Here is a 24995-nt window from a genome sequence, read left to right as displayed (position 1 = left end):
TGTTTCCTCCTGCTCGTCTGTCCCCTGCCCAAGGCCTGTCTTCAGCATTTTTTTTTTTTTTTTGAGACGGAGTTTCGCTCTTGTTACCCAGGCTGGAGTGCAATGGCGCGATCTCGGCTCACCGCAACCTCCGCCTCCAGGGCTCAGGCAATTCTTCTGCCTCAGCCTCCTGAGTAGCTGGGATTACAGGCACGCGCCACCATGCTCAGCTAATTTTTTGTATTTTTAGTAGAGATGGGGTTTCACCATGTTGACCAGGATGGTCTCGATCTCTTGACCTCATGATCCACCCGCCTCGGCCTCCCAAAGTGCTGGGATTACAGGCTTGAGCCACCGCACCTGGCCCGTCTTCAGCCTTTTTGAGAACCCCCTTAGCTGCCTGCTACACCGTCCCCTCCAGCTGTGGAGGACAGGGAGGCCCCCCCAGGCAGCCCGCCTCCTGACCCCTCGGCTCAGGGACTGTGGTGGGTCCCAGGGGTGGGCGGCGCTGCTTTTCCCCTCTCTTCCCCTGAACCTGAGGCTGGCAGAGCAGTGGGAAGAGGGGAGGAAGCCCCACCCTCCGCAATCTATAGTGACTGTCAAGGAGCAAACTACTCCCATTTCATACAGACGGGTCAGGTGTCGGCGTGCGATCGATGGCTGGCGCACAATAATTACAGGAACTAGCAGCTTGTGTTGCTTGAGTGACTTTAAGAAGAGTAGGGTCTCAATCTTCCCTTTAATAGGGCTCTGACAGTCACGGCGGCGGTGGCGGCTTCGGTGGGGCTGCGTCTCAGGCTGACAGTGTTGTCATTAAACACCAGGTAGTGTGGAACAACAGAAAGTGCGGATCCCACACGGGGGGACAGGGCGGCTGACAGCGGTCATTCGTCATCACCGAGCTGCCCAAACTCCTCAGACTGTACTGCGGACAGCTGCTTAGGGTGACTTATGGTCCTGTCGGGCTGCGGCTGTGATTTGATAATCCGTAAATGTTTGTCAGAGATGAATCCCTGGATCCCACGGGGCTGTGGCTGAGGGGCCCGAGGCCAGGGCGTGGAGGCCGAGGGGCCATCCGCTGGTGTGGCCGGCCGTGTGCTGCCCACCTAGAAAGGTGCTGGGGCCCAGCCTCCCGGGACAGGCCAGATGCACCTGTGCCTCCTCTCCCAGGGCTGGGGTCTTCTGCCGTTTCTGTTGTAGGGTGAGTGAGTGAGTGAGTGTGTGTGTGTGTGTGTGTGTGTGTGTGTTGTGTGTGTTGTGTGTGTTTGTGTTGTGTGTGTGGTGTGTGTGTGTTGTGTTTGTGTGTGTGTGGGTGTGTGTGTGGTGTGTGCTGACGAGGCTTTGGGGCGAGTTTTTCTGCCAATGTGGGATTCTGGCAGGGAGGGCCTAATGGCAGCGGCCAGCAGGCCTCTGCTCTCCACCCTGCTGAGCAGCCTCAGGTGCAGGGCCAGAGGGTTTGAGGGTGCTCAGGAGGGCCCCACGGCCCTGTGGCCCTGCTCTCGGCCACCACCACCACACACAGGGGCTCCTGCCCTCCATCTGCAGCGCTTGAGGTGCTGGGAGCCATCATGCACAAGAAAAGTGGAGTGATTTATTAGACTCATAAAAATTCATACTTTGTGGTTCTAGTCATCCCATATCTGAAGCTTGTTAGAGTGCGGTCCTGGCAGCTCCCGCCGCGCCAATGTGGGGGTGGGGCACTCACCAGGCGCCCCCTGCCTCGGCTGCCATCGAGGCTCATTTAGTGAAATGGACGGGCCTGAAGTAAGCGTGCAGCCACGCAAGGGGAGGGCTGGGGGGCCGAGGGCCCAGCCACGTCACCTGCACACTCCCTGCACCTGCGGGGCCTGGGCTGGAGCCAGTGGGGCTGGCCAGATGCCAGGGCTGAGTGTGGGTAACCCCTGGGGGTGGCTCCACATGGGCAGTGAGCCTGTGCCTGCACAGCCAGGGGTCTGCCCACATGGACAGTGGCCCTGGTGCGTAAGTGGAGGTGGCCGGTGTTTCCAGTGGTCTTCGGGGACGGGGGAGGAGCACCTGTGCCCGTGTTTCCAGGCTCCGTGCCCCCCGAAGGTGCCTGCAGAGGCTCCTTGGCCCAGCACCTGCCTGGCCCAGCTATGACATCCGACGGCATCGTGGGCAGGTGTTGTTCTCTAGACCTTGGCCACATTTCCACAGTGGGCCGAGGGCGTGAGGTGCCCTCAGCTGACGTGGCTGGCATTGTGGTTCTGCGTGGTGGCCAGGAGGGGCAGAGGCACCTCCCCTCTCGTGATGGGGACATTCTGCTTGAGCTGGCTAGAATCAGGCAGGAGTCTTCCCTGGGTCTTTCCCTCCAAACAGTGGCAGGGCCTGGGAGGCCCGTTGGGGCGGGACAGGCTGAGCTTCCCGTGGTGCCCGCCTGGATTCCACTTTTCCGCACAACTTCGGGGTTCCCACAGCCTGCCAGTGCCGTCTGCGGGAAGCTGGTGTCACGCATGACCAGCTGAGGTCGTGTACTCATCAGTACTAATCACCGCAGCTTCTCACTGTGCCCCCGGGGCCCTGCCGTTGACCCGCCTGGCTGGCGTGATGGAGGGCTGAGGTGTTGCAGGCAGGGGAGCGGGGCTGCAGCAGAGGCTGGCTCTGTCCTGCCCTTCTCGGTGTCTGGATGAGAAAAGCAGCTGAGAAGTGCCCGTGTGTGGTTGGGGAGCAGAAGAGCAGAGGCCGGGCTTCCGGATTGGGGCAGGTGGGAGCCCCATAGCAGGCTGGGGCTGCAGAGACTGACCCTCATGTTTCTTAGAACCCAGTGGGAGGGACTGGTGAGTCTAGACAGTGGGGGCATGGCAGAGCAGGGTCCCTGAGCCCCCAGCATCCAGGGGAGGGGAGTGTGTCTGCAGGGTGGTGGGGGCACTGGGCCGCGCACAAGCCTCATGCTGTGGGGAGCAGATGTGCAGGACCACAGCACATGCAGCAGCCAGGCCTAGCTGCACATGGGCCAGACAGGAAGGGGACTGAGGAGGGCAGAGAGAAGAAACAGACAACAAACCAAGGAGGCCTTTCCTTTCTTGCCTTGCACAGTGGCCTCGGAGAGTGGCCGTGCAGTCCCACTGCACCGGGTGCCGGTAGAAATTAGTTTCTTGGTCCTGCAGATGGGCGTCCTGCAGGTGCATGTCCAGGCAGTGAGCCCAGCTCCTGCACTGGGCCATGTTGGAGCCACTGTTCCCTCTGAGCCTGGGATAGGGAGCACGATGCCCGGGCCCTGCATGGCTGGGCACAAAACTCCAGGTCCTGAGGGGAGTGAGGGCAGGGTACAGGTTTGTGGGGTGAGCAACCCAGCCCTGTCCTGGCTGCTAGGGGCTAGAGCCATCAGAGCAGAATGATGGCTCTAGCATGTGTGCATGGCCACCGTGTGCATGTAACTCTGCGTGTGCTCCTGGGTGCACTTGCATGTCCTGGCATGTTCGTGCTTGCTGTGTGGTGCCACTGAGTGGATGCTATGAGGCAGCCTGGGTGGGCCGGTGGCTCCAGACTGGCTCCACTGTGGACGCTGCAGACACTGGGGAGACAAGGGCCCCAGTGGGGCCAGGGCGGGGCCTGCAGTGGCAGCCCGGCCTGAGGCTCCTGGGAAAGAGGGCAGTCTCCTGTGGACCTCACTGTGGCACTTGAGTGCCAGAGGTCCTCTGTTTGACTTCACTGCCCCGTGTACATGGTGGGCCTCGGGGGTGCTACTGCTCCTTAGGGCCTCTAGGGCCTGCCCACCCCTCCTTAGAGGCCAGAGTCCGTGTCACCCCCAATTTAGCCTTGGCCTTGCCACCTTCAGGACCTGACACATAGAAGTGCCACGGGTGAGCACCAGGCTCTCAAGGTGGTGACTGGGTGGCTTTCGAAAGGGCCTGGTGGAGAGGCTCTTGTGTGCAGGCCCTGGCGAGCTGCGCTGGCAGGGGCCAGGCTGGGTTTTAGCTGCTCCACAGCCCTGCGCCTTGTGCCTCCACCCTGTCCACCCCTGCCAGCCTCAGTGAGGGCTGTTAGGAGCTGCCGAGGCCCAGTTGCCTTCCAGGAGGTGCCCCAGACTAGCCTGGCTGCACAGGGAAGGGCATCTCTGCTCATGATGGGCAGAGCCTCCTGCCCCAGCAACAGTAAGAGCTGTTGCCTGAGCTGCCCTCAAAGAGACAGTTCTTCCGACGCTGCCTCCCACCCAGCACAGACACATCACGGTCTGAAATGCAAAAGCCTGGGACCCTTGGGGACATGGGCCACATGCTCTGTCAGAGTTTTCTTGGCTGTTTCTCAAAGAGCGTGCTCAGCTGCTGTCAGGGACGCTGCCTGGTGGGGCTCTGTGAGCCTGAGTCTCCAGCGCAGGGCCTTGGTGGGGGCTGCGGCAGAGGAGATGGGGCACTGGGCTCACCCGCCTTGCCAGCCCGCCTGGATCTTGCCTGTCTCCTTCCCTGGGGCTCCCCCTGCTCCCCTGCCTTTTCCTCTTGGCACTCTCCTAGCCTAGTTGGGAGGGTTGGGGCTGTGAGGGCCTTTGAGCTGGGACTGCAGGGGTGGAAAGTGGGGCCTGTGCTGGGCAGGTGCTTCCTGAGGGCAGCATGGTGCCAGAGGCTGTGGAGCCAGCTGAGGCTGCGGGTGCGAGCGTGGTGCCAGCCATGCAGGAGCGCTGGGTGGGCCTGGCCCTGACTCCCATCACCCCCAGCTCTCCCCCACCCCCGACTTCCCCAGCAGCGCCTGGGCACCCCCTGCCCGGGTTGTCCCGGCCTCTTGCAGCCCCTACTCCTCCAGCCCTGGGCCTGTACCCTGCTATCTCCTCTACCCGGAACCCTGGGCTCTGCTCCTTCCAGGCAGGCTCAGCTCCCCTGGAGGGGCCCTGCCAGGGGTCCCGCCTGCCGCGTGTACCTCCCTGCACTGCTGAGCGCTCTCTGTTGTAATCACAGCTCTACTTAGGCGATTAATCGTGGGAACTCTGCTCTCTGGGAGGAGATGTTGCCTTGTCCTTGGCGCCCTCTTGCGGCTGTGCGGCTGAAGACGCAACCCCTGAGCCCCGAGTGGAGCTGTGTTGGGGCGCCGGGTAAACTCCGTTTCTAGGGATGGCACTGGGCCTCCCACCCTCTTTCTAGGCTGTGTCCTGCTTGGTGCAGGGCACTCACGGCCCTGCCTGAGGGTGCCCCGTTCCCAGTCTGTGCTGCTGCCCGGCCCCTCCTGCCTCATGCTCAGGGCAGCGGGGCTGGAGACCCGGGCCGGCACAGAGTTGGCACTGCCTCAGAAACTGCAGCAGGACTGGAAAGGCACAGGTGCGACCCCAGGCACCGGGAAGAGTGGGCTTGCAGGTGTGCACCTGCCTTTAGTCACAGAAGGGCATGGCGGCATGCAGATGTCTGGGAGGTGTCAGGGCCTGTTCATAAAAAGCAGATCAGGCAATATACAAAGGTGGAGTCACCAGGAATTAGGGCCGGGGGGCCTGGCTGGCGCAGCGTCCTTGGCTCGCAGCTGTCCGTTTCCCTGGGCAGCTCGGCAGTGGCCCGGGGGCTGCACCTGCACTGGCCCCTTCCCTGCCTGCTCTCCTTGCACGCGGGGTCTGGGTTGCCCCAGGTCTGTCCATGGGCCTGGTCCATCCTGGCCGCTCCCTGCTGCCACTCACCTGGGGAACTTGGTGTGGTGCCAGGTGTCTCTTGGGTAGGTCAACATCATCCCTTCATGGGCCCCACGCTGTTCTGTCTGCTGGTGTGGGGGTGGCTGTGGACAATTCCAGAAAAGTCCGTGCTAGTCTTTGGCCTTCTGCTCAGCTGTCCCCATTCCCCAGCTGGGACGAAGCCTGCGGAGGCTTGGGGAAGGAGCTTCTACAACCAGGGTACTTCTTGGACCAGCAGCCCAGCGGTGACAGTTCTGCTGTCTTTGTGCTGGGCTTGTCTGCACCTGGGCCTGCTGTTCTGGAGGACCTGGTGCTTCCATCTCTGTAGCCACTGTGGATGAGGCCCAGGGGCTGGTGGATGCTGGCCTGGGGCACAGTCAGAGGCCTTCTGGGTCTCTACCCCATTTGATGGGTGAGGCCCTCCCTGATGGAGCTGGTCCTGTTCCCGTCGGCAGCCTAGGAGCTGGACAGGCAGCTGGACAGCTGCCCAGGACACTCACCTTGGCCCTGGTGGCTGGACAGTGGGATGAGGGAGCAGCCTTCTCTACTTCATAGCAGCCTCAGGCAGTTCTTTGCACAGAGTAGTAATTCTAGTTTCATCTTATTCATTAACCAATTGTGAAATTAGCAACTCATTTTCTTCCTAGTTATTTCCCTTTGAAGTTCCATAAAAATCTGAACTCTCCCTCAACTCCTGCTCTGCATCAAACAGAGCAAGGCCGCGACCTCCATCTGATCAGATCAGCCATCTGTGTTGGAATTGTCTGAGGAGAGCAGGTTGGGTGGGCAGGGCCAGGCTCTGCAGACGGAGCAGCTCTGCTGGGGGTGGGACCACACTCCTGGGCCCCCGATGGTCAGGCCCGGCCGCAGCGGCCGCCCTCCTGACAGCGCGTCGTTGGCATGTGGTGCTTGGTACACAGCAGGGCTCTTGGGATGCCCGAGGGCCGCCCCACCTGGCCCCCGGCCTGAGGGCATGGTGCTGTGTGCAGGAGCTGGAACCCCGCTGATGGATGGCTCATATCCCATTCACATATGATGCCAGCAGTTTTTTTGTGGTTTGTCTTCCATTGCGGTAGTAAAGTTTTTAATTAGGAAAGCTAATGAGATCGATTAGTCATTAGAAGTGACCTCTGGATGGCGGGCGGAGAGGGCTGTGTGTGTGGGGCTGATAACGTAGGCCAGGGCAGCGCTGGCAATAAAGGCGCAAGGGGCTTGACGTGCATAGAGCGTGCCGTGGGGATGTATCACGCGGAGAAAAAAATTACAGCCCTGGGAGTCTGTAATGAAGGGAATTAAACCAACATCCTATCTAAATAACACGACTATCTACACAAACCCCAGCCGGCTAGGAGGGATGGGCACCTGGGCCGGCGTCCTCAGGGAGGAGGGCAGAGGCCTGTTTCTGCCTGGGTCCTTGTTGGACACAGAGCAGCATCCTGGAGCCTCCCAAGCCTTGCCACCTGTCCACCCCATTGCCGCACGCCCTGGGGAGCAGGGCCAGGGAGGGACCCTTCCTTTCTCCAGCCCCTTCTGGGTCCGTGTGCCAGGCATGGTCTTAGGAGCTCTTGCTCCTGCCAGCTGCTGGGGGCCCGGCCTGGAGTTCATCCCCCGCCGCTAGTCTGTGTGGCTGTGCCCTGCTGATCCTGCATCGTCGTGAACTTGTCCGAGCTGCCCATTTGGGAATGAAAGGGACTGCCTGTGGTCTGCGGGGCCGGCTGCGGGGGCGGGGCCGGCTGCGGGGGCGGGGCCGGCTGTGGGGGCGGGGCCGGCTGTGGGGGCGGGGCCGGCTGTGGGGGGCGGGGCCGGCTGTGGGGGCGGGGCCGGCTGCGGGGGCGGGGCCGGCTGCGGGGGCGGGGCCGGCTGTGGGGGGCGGGGCCGGCTGTGGGGGGCACGGCCTTGCTGTGGGGGCGGGATGCAGTCCTGGACCTTCGCTGGCTGCGGTCTCCCCACTTTGAGCCCCTTGAAGTGCCCCCACTGTGGGGACTGTGGGTGAGGGTCTATCTAGGGTGACATGTGCAGGACATGCCTGCCCAGCCTGACTGGGCTGTGGCAAGAGGCCGGGACCACATTATTACCATATGGTTTGCAGGAATGACGCTTGGGCACTAAGAAGTAACATGTAGTAAGGCAGAGAAGCCTGACCTGATCTGACCACCGCCGGTGCCACACAGGAGCGTGACCATGGTGCTGCTGCCTGCCCCAAGCTGCCCCTCCTGGGCAGCAGTGTTCTAGAATGCAGCGTCCAGTCCTGTGTGCAGTGGGGGTTGGGACTTCCTGGAGGAGGTGGCATGTGCTGGACCTGGGAGGGCGGGTGAGCTCTGGTCCCCAAGGTTAGAGGTGATTTTAGCCAAAGGGATATTGTGCACCTGGCGATGGGAATGGAGCTGGCTCAGGTCTGGGGCCTCCTGTGCTCCGAATTTGGGGAAGAGGTTGAGGAGGAGGGGAACACAAAGCCCCAGGGCCCCAGTGTGGCTCAGTGTCCCTCCTGCCTTGCTGGGCACTACCTGGCTTCTGAGCGGGATTGCGCCGTAGCTTTGTTGTGCCATGGCTCCATGGGGCCAGCATTGCCCCAGGCTACACATGCCAGAGCAGCAGGCATGGGGTGGCCTGGGAGGCTTGTGAGCAGGCCACGGTGGGAAGCAGGCTGCAGGCTGGCACATGGGTCACCTCGGCACTCTGGGGTTGGGAGTGGGCGGGTGGCAGCCCCAAGCCTCGGCCCCATGGCTGGTGGTGCTCCAGTGGGTGCGCTGACTGCCCAGGTGCTGAGGCTGGCTCCCAGCTTGGCCCAAGTGGGGCAGGAGCATCCCGGGCAGCCCATGCCTTCTTCAGACAGAAGCGGGGAGCCTGCAGTAGGGCTGGAAGCTGACACATCACCTCAGGGTTATTGATAACTTAAAGACTTCTATGTTTTCTGGCTCTTAGTTGGAACAAGCTATTATTGATTTTTTGGTTGATCTCTCTTTGCTTGTAAGACCTTGAAAATTCAATTGGCAGACTCTCTGCTGTGGACTTGGGGGGGGGCTCTTGGGAAGGCTTTGATGCCATGTTGGGTCCAGGTGTTCCTGACATGCTCCCATGCAGGCTGACAGGTGCCTGGGTGGAGGCTGCAGCTTGGACGGTGCTGGGGTACACCTGCAGGAGGGGATCTTTGTCGATAGCTGGACAGGGCAGTGCAGGCAGGAGGGTGTGAGAGCCCATGGAGAGATGGGCAGAAGTGGGGCTCACGGAGGGGCCCTGGCTGCCTGAGGTCCGGTGGGTTTAGGGCTCCGGAAGAGATTTCGGGAACCGGTAACAGTTTCTGGTCCTGTCTAAGGAGCAGGGTGCCTCAAGGGCTATTTGGCTGTGGGACCAAGAAGATGTGAGGGAGGGTCTCTGCTGACCTCTGGACGTCTCCTGCGGGATCTCCTGGGCCTTGGGCTGCGAGGGGAGCTGTGAGGAGGGCGGGCCTGCGCCCGCTGCTGTGTTGGCTTTAATCCTCTGGGCAGTCAGAGCTGTGCATGATGCAAGTTGGGCAATTAGACACAATCCTTGAAGCTATGGATAAATTGCCGGCTATCAAGTGGAAGGGAACTCGGGCAAAACAGATTCCTGTTAATTGCATGAAATGTTCAGCAGGAAAAAGCCATTGTGTCTATCACCCTGCAAAATGTTATGAAAACAGTGATGAAGTACATTATTCTGTCTGGGCACGGCACCGAGGAGGTGCTCCTTGAGGCGGTGAGTGCCTCAGGGCCCCTCCCACGTACCGGGCACAGGCCACGAGCCTACCGTGCTGTCTTGGGTGGAGGTGGCCCATCTGCCTCCCTCACTGCTCTGCTGGAAGTCAGTCATTGACCTCGCGTGCTCCTGGGGCGGATACTGTCTAGAGGCCTCCGAGGTGTCCCTGACTGCCAGGCCCCTGGCTTCTCCTGGTTCTCCTGTGGGCGGTCCCTTGCTTCTCCTGATGGCTAGAGGGTGTGGTGGGGGATCAGTGAACACCTCTCCTGGAGGCTGCACTGGTTAGCTCCTGAAGCATTGGCTACCAGGCACCCTGGGGATATGTGTGCCACATGGGGTGGGGGTTCCATCTAGGGGGCGACAGAGAGTCTTCAAGCCCCAGGGGAGGCAGCAGGCAGGGCTGGCACCGTGGGCATCCTCTCTGACCCTGCCCTTGCCAACCTTCCCTGACCCGTGTCTGTGCCCTGGGTTTTCTCTGCAGCATCCAGCCTGCATGCCCTGCGGACTCCACCCACTAGCAAGGTGATCAAGACCCGCTACCGCATCGTCAAGAAGACCCCGGCCTCATCTCTCAGCGCCCCGCCCTTCCCCCTGTCTCTGCCCTCCTGGCGGGCCCGGCGGCTCTCACTGTCCAGGTAGGAAGGCCTCCTCCATGCTCCTGCAGGCCTGGGGACTGGGCTGCCTGGACCCTGCCCTGAGGGCAGGGGAGCTGAGGGCATTCCACAACTGCTTGGTGTTTGGCTCTTGGCTGGGGACCAGCTTGATTTTTCCGTTTCTTTAGCAATTTCTATAGCCAGTAGGAGGCCAGCCTGTGTATACCACACATACGTGAGGACGGACGGACACGTGCACATGCAGGCCCTGCTGTTCTCAGCGAGCCTGTTAGCTGGTGGGGGCTCTGTGCCATGGAAGCATCGCCGCCCAGACGGTCAGCGCCCACGCCATGTGCTGTCTGAGCATCTCTCAGGGAGAAGCTTCTGGTGGGAGAGGCTGGGCCTTGAGCGGGTGGCAATGTGTGCCCCTTCTTGCTCTGCCCACCTATGGTCTGGCCCCCACCCGCACTCTGACCTCCAAGCAGGCTGGGAGGTTGGCTCCATCGGTGGGAAATAGCTCTTGCCTTCCTGGGGTCCCCACTCTGGGAAGCTGTGCCACCCACTGAGTTGAGGTTGCTCAGCCTCTGGGCCTCAGGAGGCCTGGCCCTGGGGGTTGGTCCTTCCTTTGCTTGGTGGGGGTGCCCATCTCCATGCTTGGGAGAGGGTGAGAACCCTGGCAGCAGATGGGGAAGCAGGCAGTGGCATGTGTCCCTCTGTCCTCTGACCCTCCTTGTGGGAGCCTGCTCCTGGAGGAGTGGCATGGGCCAGAGATGGTTGACAGGGCCACGGGGCAAGCAGCCACAGTGCTGGGCACGGCCCCCCACCATACCGTGGCCATCTGGTGGGTCCCTGCTAGAGGTTCCCAGGCCTGAGGCTAACCCCAGGGGATCCACCCACTGGTGTGGACAGCCCTGTGTGGCTCTAGGGCCTATGGCAGGTCAGGCAGCTGGCGAGCCCACTGGGTGGTGCCCCGCTGCCTCCTGGATCGCCAGGCCGCACTCAGCATGGCCCTGCTGCTGACTTTTCTGGAGGCAATAGCTGGAGTATATTTTAAATTAATTTTACTGCACTTTTTGTAATATTTTTGTTTTAAATAGATTTATAAGCATCTCGGGGGCTATTTCTACAAATTTATGAAGATAATTTTTATTCTCTCGATAAGGTTAAATTTACACCTGCTATTTCCATATTAATTCACAGTGCTAAGTGGATCTAATTTTCTTCCGTTCTTCTATCTGGTGAGCATGGCCTTTCCTAATGCAATTTCCCCCTCAGTAAATCACTGTGATCAGGAGTCATGATCGAGCTAAATTAACTTAAATTAATTTACTTAATAAGAGCCCCGGATCATCGGGAATGAGGTTCAGATTTATGGATTCTCCACTCCTGCCCTCCTCCTGTGGTCGTCGTCAGGCCGCGTGGAGGGTCCACCTCTCCCAGGGGGCACGGCTGGGAGCCGAGTGTTGATGTTCCTCAGGGCAGACCCAGCGGAGCCTTTCCCTCTGGATTGTTAGGCCAAGAAGGCCTTGGGTTTGGGTCCGCCTGGGCCCTAACAGTGTCGTTGTACACCCCGGCTCTGGGGCTAGGGAGGCTGGGAGGAGGAGGAGTGGGCAGCCAGCCCCGTGCCCAGGGCCTCCTGTTGGCGCCGTGAGGCTGAGAGCTGCGGGTCAGCTGAGAGGCTCCCTCCAAGCTCCCTGTCCCTCCAGCGTGGAGCCTGGCCAGCTGCCCTGCAGGGAGCGGCCATGGCTCTCTGAGTGCCTGGGTGTAGGGGCTGGACCACAGGCATGGGTGCACAGGAGGTAGAGCGGGCACCGCCTTCGATGGCTCCAGGCCCTAGCACCAGGATCCTGAATTCAGCCCACCCGCGGAGACCCTGGCTGTGGTTGGTGGCCATGAGCTCCAGGCCTCAGCGTCCTCCCTGTGTGTGAAGGCCAGGCTGAGCCCACCCCAGGATGCACACATGGCTAAGGGGGTGTGTGAAGGGCCCTTCCTTGCTGTCCTGCCCACCTCAGCCCAGTCCTGTTCCCCTCCTTGCCAGGCATCTGGGACCCTTCGGGGCATGAGTCCTGGGCTTGTGGATGGGATGTGGGGGTGGGTGGGGAGGGTGCGGAGCTAAGGGGCACGACTCTCGGGAGGCCCTGGGAAGAGTGGCTGCCAGTGGGCTGGGCCTTCATCATCCAGGTTTGCCTGCGTCCCAGCATGGCTGCTGGGCCTGCTGTTGGCTCAGGGCTGTGGAGCCAGCGGCTGGTCTGGCCTGGCCCATGCACCGTCTCCCTCGCTCCATCCGAGCCAGGCTGCCTGCATGTTGGGCAGACCCCGTTCACCCTTCGCTAAGAGCTTCCATGGAGAGGAGAAGGCGGGCTGTCCTGCCAGGCGGCTGGCTGGGGCCTGAGACCAGGGCCATCTTTGGGCCCCAGCTCCCTCCCCCATCCTTGGAGGGGCTGGCGGGCAAGCCTCAGCAGTCCTGGAAGCCACAGTGGTCAGAGTTGGCAGGGGCTGGTGGACACACGGGAGGGGAGGGAGGCAGGCAGGGTGACCAGGGGCTGAGGGCCAGTGCTGGTGTGGGACACCCCCTGCCCACCCCTCACTGTGGTGGAGATCTGGTCATCCCGAGAGGAAGTCGTGTGTGGGCGTGGGGCCTGCTGCCCCTGAGGCCCTGGAAGGCCTCTTCCCCCCCACAGGCTCAGCATCTTGCTCTGTCCTTGAAGCAGACGTGCGGGTTCTGAGCACAGAGCTGGGCCTGCTCTCTGTGAAGCCCCAGTTCCCGGGAGGTGGACGATGCCGATAGCACTGCTCTGGGAGGAGGGGCAGCCGCTGGCAGAGGCCCTGAGAAGGGACGACGCTGGGGAGCACAGCAAGGCCCAGGGAGCTCTGAGTGTTGAGGGACGGCCTTGCGGGTCTGGGCAGGGGTCCCGGAGGCCCCAGGGCTGCTGCGGGAAGCGGCCGAGCATCCTGAGCAGGGTGTGGCTGGGGGCAGCGAGGTGCGAACCTGACGGCCTGTCCTTGCCTGCCTGTGCCATGGGGAATGGGTTAGGGTCTCTAGGCTTGATTCTGGTGGGGGGCTCAGGACAGGGCCTGCCTCTCAAAGGGCTGGAACCCCAAAGATGGAGGTGGGGGCAGGACCCGCACCACCCCTGTCCTGAGAAGGATGGGACGGGGCCCTGCTCAGGGGGGACAAGAAACTGTAACACAGGCTCTTGCAGTAAGGCTGGCACGGCTCTGCTGCTGACAGCAGCCCTCACCTTGTCCCCTCTCTGCCCCTGTCCCTGGAACTTCCCCTTCCCTCCCTTTTCCTTCCTCTCCCCTGCCTCCTCCCCTCCCTTGCCCTCCCCCTAGCTGTTATGCTCATGGCGGGGACTGCACCGCCCTGAGGGAGGGGGTCTCTCTCCTGGCCACGAACCCCCAGGATCCCTCTGCAGCTACTCTTAGCTTTCGGTCAGAGAGCCCCAGGTCCTGAGCGGTTGGTCCTAGCTCTGCCCTGGGCAGTGGGGAGGGCGCAGGGTGATTAGGTCTGTTCCCTCCTCTGGGAAGCTCTAGAATCTGCCCTTCCCTGCAGCCCGAGGGAGGAAGGGTGGGTGCCCGGCCTGAGCCCAGGCTCTGCCCTGTCCCAGGGGGTGATTTGGCATGCACCCTCACTCTCCCCCTCCTGATTTAAGTAGAAACTTGCTGTCGACCCAGTGCTCCCGTTGGGCCCATGTGGGAGGCTGGAGGGCAGCCTCAGGGTCCCTTGACAACTGGGTTTGTAGTAGAGGCCGGGGCCTCTCCTCCCTGTCAGCAGCTTCTCTGGGCTGGGCCATGGAGGAGCTGGTGGGAGAGCCAGCTGGATGCCAGCCCGTGGCCTCACATTCGTGGCTGGCCAGTACTTGTCCTTGTCAGGTGGAAGGCAGAGGCTGCTGGGCAGCAGCTCCTGGGGCTTCTGCATGCTGCCAGCCAGGGTCTCTGAGGATGGCACACCATTGAGGCATGCACCAGACAGTTCGTAGAGATGGGGGTGGGGCAGAAGGGGGAGGAGAGAAGGAGCAGTGCCTGTGTGCCACGGGCAGGGCGGGACTCCTGCCCCAAGGGGCAGCATCCACGGTGCCACCTCTGCTGCCCATCAGGGGCCGTGTTGCCCGTCGCCCTGGCCTGCAGATGCCCGGCCATGTGGCTGGGTGGGGCAGGGCAACAGCTGACAGGGGCTTGCTGGTGGTGTCCTGGCCAGGTACCACCTCTCCCCAGAGGCTTGAGGCATGGGACCGGGCTGTTCTGCTGAGCGTGGTGCCCATCGCATCTGCCACACACATGGGAGGGGCCATTGCTCTGGCCCAGGGCCCCTGGGAGCGTCCTGCACCACTCGCTGCTTCACAGGCGCCTCGGCCTTGCTGAGTGGTCCCTGACAGCCCGCCCTGGCCAACCCTCCCCGGTGCCACAGGACTGCTGCCTTCACCTGGGGCCTGTCCCGGGGGCACCAGGCCCAGAGTCAGTCCAGGGACTCAGAGGGTGTCCGTGCAGGCCCAGGGTGCAGGGGCACAAGGCGGAAGGTGGGCGAGGGGTTTCAGAGGAGCCACCGTGAGGCCTGAGGCTCTGCCAGGGAATTTAATGTTTTTGTTGTTCTGAGATTTGTGGATTTGCCCATGCCCTCACCGGCTTCAGCAAGTTCATTAATCTGAACTGAAGCTGAAATGTGACTTATATCCCTAACTGCCTGTCACTTTTTTTCTCTTTCCAAATTCATTTGACATGAAAGTGCGAAATAAACAGAAGCTGCTGCGCTTAAGCAGATGAATCGGAGGCTCCTCCGTCCCGACTACAAATGGTCCTGTCACAGGGCGGCCGCTCGCTGGGCCTGCCGTACTTTATTTTATTTCATTTCAGTTTGCGTCTGTGCAGTAAATCTTAAGTAATCCGTGCAGTTTTGATGAGGGTTAGGCCAGGATTTTGAAGGGCTCTGAAACGCTTCTCCAAAGTGACGGCTCATTAAAGAGGAATTCAGCCCAGGGAAGGGAGGGGTCCCCACAGTGCTGCTGCGCTCCCCATGTGTGTCTCCTTAATGAGCAGGTGAGCCTGCACAGCCCCCAGGACGCCAGCCGCCCTGCCCTACCTTCTGGTTTGGGCACTGTTGGCTCTGGCGCCGTCACACAGTAGCACAGACTGGGGCTTTGGTGGCAGACGCTGACTCCTCACAGTCCTGGTTGGACGTTCAAGACAGGGTGCTGGGCAGACGTGGTGTCTGGCGAGGGCCTTCTTCCAGGTTTACAGACAGCTGTCTTCCCACACGTCCTCACGTGGCCCAGAGAGCAGGGGAGAGCGTGGTGAGTGCGTGTGCACTCTGGGGGTCTCTTCTTTTAAGGACGCTCGTCCCATCACAAGGGTCCCACTTCAGGACTGCATCTCAACTCATCACCTCCAAAGGTCCTGTGTCCTCACACCATTCTGCTGGGGTCAGGGCTTCAGCATCAGGATTTCAAGGGAACACAAACATTCAGTCCACAGCAGGGTTCCTTTCACCTTCTGATGTGCCCCGAAGGGTGTGCCAGTCAGAGGAACTTGGGATGAATTCTTACGTAAAACCAGTGCTCCGTGGCCAAGCATGGTGGCTCACACCTGTAATCCCAGGACTTTGGGAGGCCGAGGCAGGTGTACTGCTTGAGCCCTGGAGTTCAAGACCAGCTAGAGCAACATGGTGAGGCCCCATCTCTACAAAAAGTACAAAAATTAGCTGGGCATGATGGCTCGTGCCTGTGCGCCCAGCTAACTTGAAAGGCTGAGGCAGGAGGATCACTTGAGCCAGGAGGTTGAGGCTACAGTCAGCCATGATCACGCCACTGTACTCTAGCCTGGGCGACAGAGCAAGACCCTGTCTCAAACAAAACAAAGCAAAACAAAAAACAATCCAGCATTCCATCAGGGCTCAACTCTGGGTCCCCTGGTGTAACTGTCTCCTCCAAAACTTATGTTGAAATCTAATATACGTGGCCTGGTGGAGTGGCTCACGCCTGTAATCCCAGCACTTTGGGAAGCTGAGGCAGGCTGATCACTTAAGGTCAGGAGTTCAGGACCAGCCTGGCCAACATGGTGAAACCCTGTCTTTACTAAAAAAAGAAAAAAATTAGTCGTGGATAGTCAGTGCTCTGTGGTGGGAGGGGCCTCCATGGATAGATCAGTGCTGCATGGTGGGAGGGGAGGGGCCTCTGTGGCTGTGTCAATGCTGCATGGTGGGGGGGCCTCCGTGGATGGGTCAGTGCTGCATGGTGCGGGGGGCCTCTGTGGCTGTGTCAATGCTGCATGGTGTGGGGGGGCCTCCGTGGATGGGTCAGTGCTGCGTGGTGGGAGGGGCTTCTGTGGATGGATCAGTGCCACGTGGTGGGAGGGGCTCCTGGTCAGAAAGTCTGGGCATAGCATCACGTGATTCCTTTCTGTCTCAGGCACCTGCTTGCATTTTGTGGTAAGAAAACCCTCACCAGGTGCCAGCCCCATGTTCTTGGACTTCTTCGGCCTCCAGAATTGTGGGCCAAATACACTTCTTTTCTGTATGAATTACCCAGGCTGTGTTATTCTGGTATAGGAGCAGAAAATGGACGTAGACTTAAGGGCTTTCTCTGCATCTGGTGAGAGCCACAGAAAGGCCCTGGCCGCCCATACTGGCAGTGTGCAGAGGCTCTGCTCACCAACCCCAGGCCCAGGACCCTGTTACAGGCTGGCATGGGGAGGTCCCAGACACCAGAGGGTGTCAGTGTGTAGGGTCAGTTGTTGAGTGCCTGGCACTGAATGGGTATGGCTCCCCCCACCCACAGATACCTGGGCAGCGGGCAGCCTCAGGGCCTGAGCAGTCAGGCTCTGCCCACAGTGCTCTCCTCCTGGCGGGGGCGGTCAGGAAGCAAGCAGACACTAGAAGCAGATAGTTCTGTGGGTGGCTATGGCCGGATGCGTGAGGCCCACCCAGGATGGATCTGTGGGGGGCGCTCAGAGAATGTCTCTTTGGGGGCAGGAGCCTGTGGGGGGGTTGAGTGACCAGCCTGGCCACCCCATGAAGGGTCTGGAGTGTCTGCAGAGAGGATGGGGCTGGGGGGAGGTGTTGAGGGTAGGATCTATAGCATGGCCGCTGCACTGGTTGGGGACCGGAGGGCATCAGAGCAGGCCTGCCGAGTAGGCCTCCTCAGCCGCGAGGGCTGGTGTGGCTCTAAGGCACGTGTCCCAGGTGTCCGCTGCCGCCGTACCGCCTGCCCTCTGACGTGGAACCTGGGGAGCTTGGGTCTTTGCCAAGAGTGCTAAAGCCCTGGTGTCTGCCCATGCCCAGCTTGACCCGGTCCCCAGGGCCTCCATGGAGAGTGGAAGCAGCCTGTCTGTGTCCTTGCTGCCGCATCACGGTTCTGCTGTGAACACCTCATACAAACAGCCTGGGGAGGCCCGAGGCCAAGGGTGGCCCTGAATGCTCTGAAAATGCTGAAGAGTGATGGCATTGGCGCTTCTGATTCTGGTTTATGGAGTTGCTGAGTTTCGATTGATTCTGTTCAAAGCAGGTGTTGGTTTTTTGGGAGGAGAGATGCACCCGCTGCGTTTGCACTGAACACCAGCTTGGCTCAGGTCTGGGTGCCTACTCAGGACAGAGGGGCAACAGCCAGGGACAGAGCACAGCAGGAGCTGGGAGCCCTGGGGGCTGGCTGCTGGGAGGGAGGGGTTGGGAGCCCTTGCTGCTGTCTTCCCGGCTCCCACCATGCTCTGGCCCTGGATGTTGATGCTCTGCACTACACGACATCGTCAACCGCCAGGCCCCCTCGTCCCTCTGTCCTGAGAACCCGGGACACAAGGTTCTCCCTCCCGGACTTCCCTCATGGCCAGGAGCTTGCCTGTGCTGAGTCCTTTGTCGTTTGCAGCCTTGGGTTTGGCAGTGGTCCTGGCCGGCGAAAGGCCCAGAAACACGGCTTGTGTGGTTTTGGCAGCTCTTGGTCCCTTCTCAGGGGAGGCTCACATTGGTGGCTTGCATTTGAGCCATGGCTCTGCCCCTGCTGCCCTGTGCTCCTCTGCCCCTGCTTCCCATCCCCCTTGGGATATGCCTGCCACTCTCTGTGGGGGCCCTCAACCTGGCTTCCTGTTTGGTCCCCACAGCAGTGTAGGGGCCAGCAGGCCCAGGGTGGCAAACGGGCAGAACACGGGGTGACCCCCTCTAGCCAGGGAGGACAGGGCTGTGTGGGGCAGGAAGCTGGTTGGGAGCACTGCCGCCTACCTCGTTGTCCTAGCGCTGCTCTGGAGGCGGCTTGGAGCGACCACAGACTCCGCGGCCTTTCCTTACCTTGGTGGCAGGACAGCAGGCTGGCAAGGCGAGATGCCCGGTGAGCGGGCCATGCCCAGAGGCTGTGGATCAGGTCAGGGGGTCTGGGTGCAAGTGACCCTAAGTACCGGAGTCTCCTGATTCCCCTGGGCCAGGAGGGTGGGGAGGCTCTAGCACTGCAGGTTCCAGGAGTACCCAGCCTCGGACGAGGCTTCACAGAGGGGTGGTGGTCAGGTTCTGGGAGTACCCGGCCTCGGACGAGGCTTCACAGAGGGGTGGTGGTCAGGTTCCGGGAGTACCCGGCCTCGGACGAGGCTTCACAGAGGGGTGGTGGTCAGGTTCCAGGAGTACCCAGCCTCGGACGAGGCTTCACAGAGGGGTGGTGGTCAGGTTCTGGGAGTACCCGGCCTCGGACGAGGCTTCACAGTGGGGTGGTGGTCAGGGGGTACCCAGCCTGTGACGAGGCTTCACAGAGGGTAGGTGGTTTGGGTTGTGATTTTTAACTGGGCAGGAACCTTGATTCTATTGGGTTTTGTGGGTGCTGCCACTCAGGCTGAGGCCAGGCTTCTTGACGACCTTTGCAGGGTCCCCCAGGCAGGCGGCTGTAGGGGCTGTGGCAGCCCCTGCCCTGGGCTCCGCTGCACGGCCCGGCCAGTTGTTTCCTTTCTCCTTCGCTCGTTCCCATTTGCTCACTTGGTGTGCGTCGAGGGCCTGCCTGTGTCAGGCCCATGCTGCAGGGAAGCTGTGGTCCCGTGGGATAGGGACAGGCTTTCGGGGCCTCTTCATAGCTGTGGTGCCTGCCAGGCAGAGAGGGGACTCTCTTGGGGAAGGAAGCAGCTGGCACAGCACTGGGGAGTCTCAGAAAGCCTGTGGGAGGCCCAGCGTGTTCAAGCACAGAGACCTGGCCAGGCCTCGAGCTGCAGAGGGCTAGCCTCGGGTAACAGATGTGAGACCCGGAGACCACTGATGGACCTGAACTTGGCAGTGCCAGACAGCCATGTAGTGACAGCCCTGGTTCAGCTCTTGCTGTGGGGCTGCTGGCCGGCAGGTGTGACATCCGGGTCCAGGCTGGCCCTGACCCCTGGCTGCCCAGGGCCTTCCTGACCACAACGTCGCGTCTGTGCTCTGCCTACTCCAGGACCTCACCGAGATCTTGGCCTACAGATGGCTGCAGTCAGCTCCAAAAGACCGTAGCTGCCAGGACGGGGCAGGGGCAGGTGGTGCTGGTCCTGGGCTGTAGCCCGTCTGAGGTGGGGCTGTTCTGTGGCCTGTGGCCACGTGGACCCCAGGCTGCCCCTCTGGCTTTGTGGTGCACCTTCAGGGACAGCTTCCTGCTGCTGCCCACCCAGCTGTGGAGATGAGGTGGCCGTGACTGGCAGTGGGGTTGTGGGGGACTGGGAAGCGGGTGTCGCGTGGTGGACAGGTGAGTGCAGAAGCCTCGGGGCAGGCCTGGGTGTGGAGTCCCCCTGTCCTGGCTGTTCTGGGAACCCCTGGGAGGAAGGATGGTGGCTGTGTGGCTCCTGGGCTCGCTCTTTCCTCTCTTACTAGCTTCTTGTGTTTAATTTTTAGGGATAACTTTTTATTTTGATACACTTTTACAGTTACAGAAGTTGCAGAAGTAATACCCAGGACTCCCTTACCGAAACTCCCTAGTTTATATTCTGTTTCTTCACATTTGTGGTATTGCTTTCTCTGCAGTTGTAGATGAGGTTTTGCACAGAAGCAGGAGCCTTGGTGCCCCGGAGCCTGGTGCTTCGGGGGTGTCTCTGTGACCATGTGCGGTTCTCCAGTGCTGGAAGGGCTGGGAGTCTGGCCAGGAGAGAGGCCAGCTATTTTGTGGACTTTCCCTTCCACTGGGCTCATCTGATGTTGTTTTGTGATAAGATGCAGATTCCCCGTCTTGGTGGGAAAGCTGCGGCGGCACTGGCGTGGTGGCCTCAGGCTGCCGGGCGCAGCGGTGTTGGCCCGATGGCTGGGTCATGCCGTCTGTGAGTTTTTCTATGGGGCAGCTTACTTTGGGTGATTGTTAGGGAGAAGGGTGAGACCTGAGGGAGAATCCTATTTCTTGTTGCCTTCTGTCTGCTCATTCTAGCTCTTGGACGATTTTCCCAACCCCTCTTCCATCCTGTGAGTCGCGGCCTTCCCTGTCCCTTTTGCCCCGAGTTGCCGTTGATTTGTTTTAACAGTGCGGACGCAGGAGTCTTCCTCCACCTGATAGGCTGTAATCTGCTCTGACTGGGATTTTGGTTCTCAGTCGGTCCCAGCCTTGGCTGCTGGAAGCCACCACCGGCTGGCCTGCATCCTTTCGGCGTGTCCCCTCATTCCTGGGCACATCCTCACGTTCTGCACGGCAGATGCTCCAGGCTCACGCTGGTCAGTTCTTTCTCCGCAGAACCCTGGCTCCTTGGGGTGCAGTGGCCCTCAGCCCTCCACAGCCGAGAATCATGAGGCCACAGGTATCAGTGGCGTCGAGGTCCCGGCCCGGGGGCTCACGCTGCTGTCCTCTCAAGTCAGAACCAGGGCACTGAGGGTCTGCTACCCCCCCACGCACGCCCCGACCCTGACAGCAGGAGCTCCGCTCCAACTCTGCAGGTTCACTGGCCTTCCCCCGTTCCATGTTCCTGGCTCTTGTCCAGCCAGGAGGCACCTGCCATCACCCTTAGTCTGTGCTCATTTGCTCAGGCCTAGCTCACAAGTTCCAGTACTGTTAACAGACACCACGGAGCAAAGCGGGGCTGCTAACTAGAAGTCCACGTTTGTTCAGTTCTTTGCTGGGTAGAATTCACATCTGGTGGGAGGTATAAATCTAACAGTCTGTGAGCTCTAACGAATGAGTCACCAGCTGCAGTGGCTTGTATCTGTAATCACAGTACTTTAGGAGGCTGAGACAGGAGGAGAGGTGAGCCTACGAGTTCAAGACCAGCTTGGGCAACGTAGTGAGACCTCTGTCTCTACAGTTCAAAAAGAAAAAGAAAAGAAAAATTGGCTGAGTGTGCTGGCTCCTGCCTGTAAGCCCAGCACTTTGGGAGGCCACCTGAGGCCAGGATCACCTGAGGTCAGGAGTTTGAGCTCAGCCTGGCCAACGTAGTGAAACCTTGTCTTATTTAAAAAAAAAAAAAGAAAAGAAAAGAAAAGAAAAATTAGCTAGGTATGGTGGCATACACTTGAACCCCAGCTACTCAGGAGGCTGAGTCGGGAGGATCGGTCGAGCCCAGGTCAAGGCTACAGTGAGCCATCACTGACACTACACTCCAGCCTGGGCCAAAAAGTAAGACTGTCTCAAAAACAGTAGCAGAAACCCCCAAAGCATTCACCCGTGCAACATGTACCTCATTAAGGTAAAGAACATTGCCATTTCCCCTCTCTATCCCCTTCCCGGTGGATGCCTCCACCCCCAGAGGCAGCCCTGGCTCTGATTCTCTCACTGTGGATTAGCTGCCTGTCCTGGAGCAGCCTGTGACTCTGATTCTCACTGTGGATTAGCTGCCTGTTCTAGAGCAGCCTGTGGCTCTGATTCTCTCACTGTGGATTAGCTGTTTGTTCTGGAGCAGCCTGTGGCTCTGATTCTCTCACTGTGGATTAGCTGCCTGCTCTGGAGCGTCTGTAAATGGAGTCAGATGTTCTCCCATTGCTTCCAGCTTGGCTAACTCCACTTGGCACCTGATTCAGGCTCGTGTCATTGCTGGCCTCACTATGCACTTCTCATCTTTGCCAGGCAGCCTTCCTGTCTTGTTCCACACTTTATTAATTTTACTGGAGTCCCTTGCAGTTTGACGTGACTGTGAATAAGCCTGCTCAGTCCTTGTGCAGCTCTCTGTGTACACCTGTGTTTCCATGACTGTTGCACACGGGATCACTGGGACGCAAGACATCTGCTAACTTTATGTGAAATTGCCAAACTGCTTTCCAGTGTGCTACGACCCTTTCTGTTCCCCTCAGTTGTGGTGTTACTGGCTTTTTAATCTCCATTACATGTGTGTGGCCTCTCTCTTGGTTTAAATTTGCGTTTCCCTGTATCCAGTAATGTCGAGTACTTACGCAGGGGCTAACCTAAGGCCATCCGTTGTCTTCCTGTGTGAAAGATCTGCTCAGGCTGTTTGCCTGTTTGTGACTGGTATTCTGTCTCCTCATTCTTTTTTTTTTTTTTTTTTTTGAGACAGAGTCTTGCTCTGTTGCCAGACTGGAGTGCAGTGGCCCAGTCTTGGCTCACTGCAACCTCTGCCTCTTGGGTTCAATTGATTCTCCTGCCTCAGCCTCCCAAGTAGCTGGGATTACAGGCATGCCCCACCACACCCGACTGATTTTTGTATTTTTAGTAGAGATGGGGTTTCACCATGTTGGCCAGGATGGTCACGATCTTGACCTCATGATCCGCCCACCTCAGCCTCCCAAAGTGCTTGGATTACAGGGATGAGCCACGGGGAGCCTGTCCCTCACTCTTGACTGCAGGAGCCCCTTCTCTCCCTTGCCCAGGCAGCCTCACCCGGTGGAATGAGGCCTTTGTTCCTGTGCAGGGCCTCAGGGTGACTGCCGGGGGCCGTGTTCCTGTGCTCCTGCCTGTCCCCTTGTGTGTCTGCCTGCAGCACCCGCATCCCCGGACCTGCCGCTTCCGTCGCACCCTGGCTGGCCCTTGCTCTGGGCTCTGCCAGCGCTGCTTTGCTCTGAAGCCCTGACCTTCTCAGGCCTTGCGTGGGCCTGTTTGCAGGGGAGTCACGGGCTCCTGTACCGTGGGGTGGGGTCCTGTGCTCCCCCCGGGGGGTCATCTGCAGGAGCCTGTTCTCCAGGCTGGCAGGTGTTTGTGCTTTTGCCACCCAGAGCCTGGGGCCTGGTCAGAGGGAAGGCTGGTAGGTGTGTCTGCAGGGCTGCCGCTGGTCCAGGGCTTCTCATTCATGCTCTCTGAGATGCTCTGGGATTTAAGAAAACTGGTAAATAAATCAAAGCTGGAAGTTCAGCCTGAGGGTGGCAGGGAGTCTCTCCTGGAGCTAGGAGGGTCCAGGGTGCTCTCTGGGCCTCTGTGGGATGTGAGCGGGCAGCAGTCGTGGACAGCTTGTGGGGTCCTGGGGCCCATCCTGGCCCCGGGGAGGGCCGGTGTGGACACCTCCCAGAGCCCCCCTTCCTTCCCACCCCCAGGCTTCCCCACGTGGTGTTGAGGCAGGACTCCGGCAGGTTTTTTAGAGTTTTATTTTATGGGAACAGGCGGCTACGGCTCCCCAAGTGCTGTAAAAGTTAATGTGATGGCCTCCCTGTGCCTGTGCTCATTTTTATAATTTTTTATTTTATGAAACAGGACAGGGAGCTTAGTGACTTATTACTATTCATTTCGTTTCAATGCAGTAAATATTGATTCAGTTGGGGGTTTTCAATTTAAACCACTCGGCGATTATATAAAATATTACTGGCCTCTGAAATTATGCTTACCGATCCCTTCGGCTGCTCATTAAGGAAGGAGTGCAATTTTTAGATCCCTTTGCCTTCATCATTCTAATAAATGGGCTGAGATACGGTTTGCACGGAAGGTGCCACAGAAGCTGCTAGCAGGGGCTTGACAGCATGGATGCAACTCTTAATTTGGAAGTCGTTTCAAAGTGTGCTGGGGTGCTTTCTTTCTTTCTCTGTTTGTTTGAGGCAGGCAGGCCTTTTGGCTTGCACTCTTTGGCAGTGCCCGTGGCAGCAGGGCTGAGCTGGCATCCTCCTGAGCCTGCATACCTGCCACCTTCTCTAAGTGTGGCCGAGGGCCAGAGCCCTCCTGCAGCCTTGGCTTTGGTAGTTTGGGGCAGGAAAGAGGAGGAGAGCCAGGCTTGCAGGCCGTGAGCTAGCCCGCATCCACACTGGGCAGGGATGTCCCTAAGGGACACCTCTGATCCTTTGGGACTTTTTCCATACAAAGGGAGAGGGACTTTTTCCTGGGGATCTTAGATCCGACCCCTCTCTGGCAGGCAGGGCAGATCGGGCCCAGGACACAGGACCCTGAGGAGGGAGCCCCTGGGGCCAGGGGTGCCTTCCTCCTTTGCAGGAGCAGCAGGACTTGCGTGCAGGTCGATGCCCACACAGGTGCGGGTGCGAGGTGAGGCCCTCCGGGGGCCCTTCTGACAACAGTCCCTGGGGAACTGAGCGGGAAGCCAGCAATGGCTCTTGAGTCCAGGTCTGTTTGCTGGCTCAGTCCCCGTCCCCACAGGTGGCCTGCTCTTGGCGGGGAGCTCAGGATGGTCCCGTGCTCAGTGCTGCAGAGGGTCAGGCCAGTGTGTCCTGGACTGAGGGTCCAGATAGTGGCAGTGATGTGGATCGGGGCTCTGGGAGTGGCCTGGTGCTGAGGCACTGGCTCCCCCGCACTGGGCCAGTCCGTGGTGTGTGTCCCCTGAGTGTAGTGTTTTCCGTGGGTGGCTGGTGAGGAGCGGGTGGCTGGAGCCCACCAAGGCCAGCACACTCCTCCCCCACCCCAGGCTCTGCCACCCGACCGGAGCCTGCTGGCCCCGGAGTCTCTGTGCCTCTTAGGCCCCACCCTTTGGTCCCATGCACATCTGTTTTTCCCCTCTTGTTTCTCCATTCCCTCTCTCTACTCTCTATGAGTGTGCCCAGCTGTCTGTGGTGTGGCCTCTCGCTACCCTCACTCATTCTATGCCCTCCCTCCTGGGGGAAGAAGCCGCACTCAGGAAACGCTCCTATGGGGCGGGCTGCCAGGAACAGGGTGGCCGAGGGCTTCCTAGCAAAGAGGGAGGCCAAGAGGAGTAGGTGCTATGAGCGGAGGGTGTCCTGTGCCCACAGGACTGAGGGATTCATGCCCCGTTCTGCTCCTTCTCTAGGGCCCATCCTGCACCTGGCCCACAGTCCTGCCCCCCTCACCCCCCAGTCCTGCTGC

General features: G+C 59.9%; 1 protein-coding gene across 4 annotated transcripts in view; it reads left to right on the top strand.

The window, feature by feature from the left end:
- The window catches only part of ZC3H3 (zinc finger CCCH-type containing 3), a 92825-nt gene that overhangs the window by 22228 nt on the left and 45602 nt on the right, over nucleotides 1-24995 (top strand). For all 4 annotated transcript variants that reach the window (XR_743695.3, XM_010329897.3, XM_003942068.4 and 1 more), the window contains exon 4: nucleotides 9780-9933. Coding sequence is in view for 3 of the 4 variants with exons in the window: in XM_010329897.3 (XP_010328199.1) it covers nucleotides 9780-9933 (154 nt within the window). In the remaining variant the exon portion in view is untranslated. The remainder of the gene's footprint in view (nucleotides 1-9779; nucleotides 9934-24995) is intronic.

The sequence above is a fragment of the Saimiri boliviensis genome, chromosome 15 (assembly GCF_048565385.1).
Source record: "Saimiri boliviensis isolate mSaiBol1 chromosome 15, mSaiBol1.pri, whole genome shotgun sequence".
Lineage (NCBI taxonomy): Eukaryota > Metazoa > Chordata > Mammalia > Primates > Cebidae > Saimiri > Saimiri boliviensis.
Note: the sequence above shows the minus strand (reverse complement) of the source record. Positions and strands in the feature narration are given on the sequence as shown.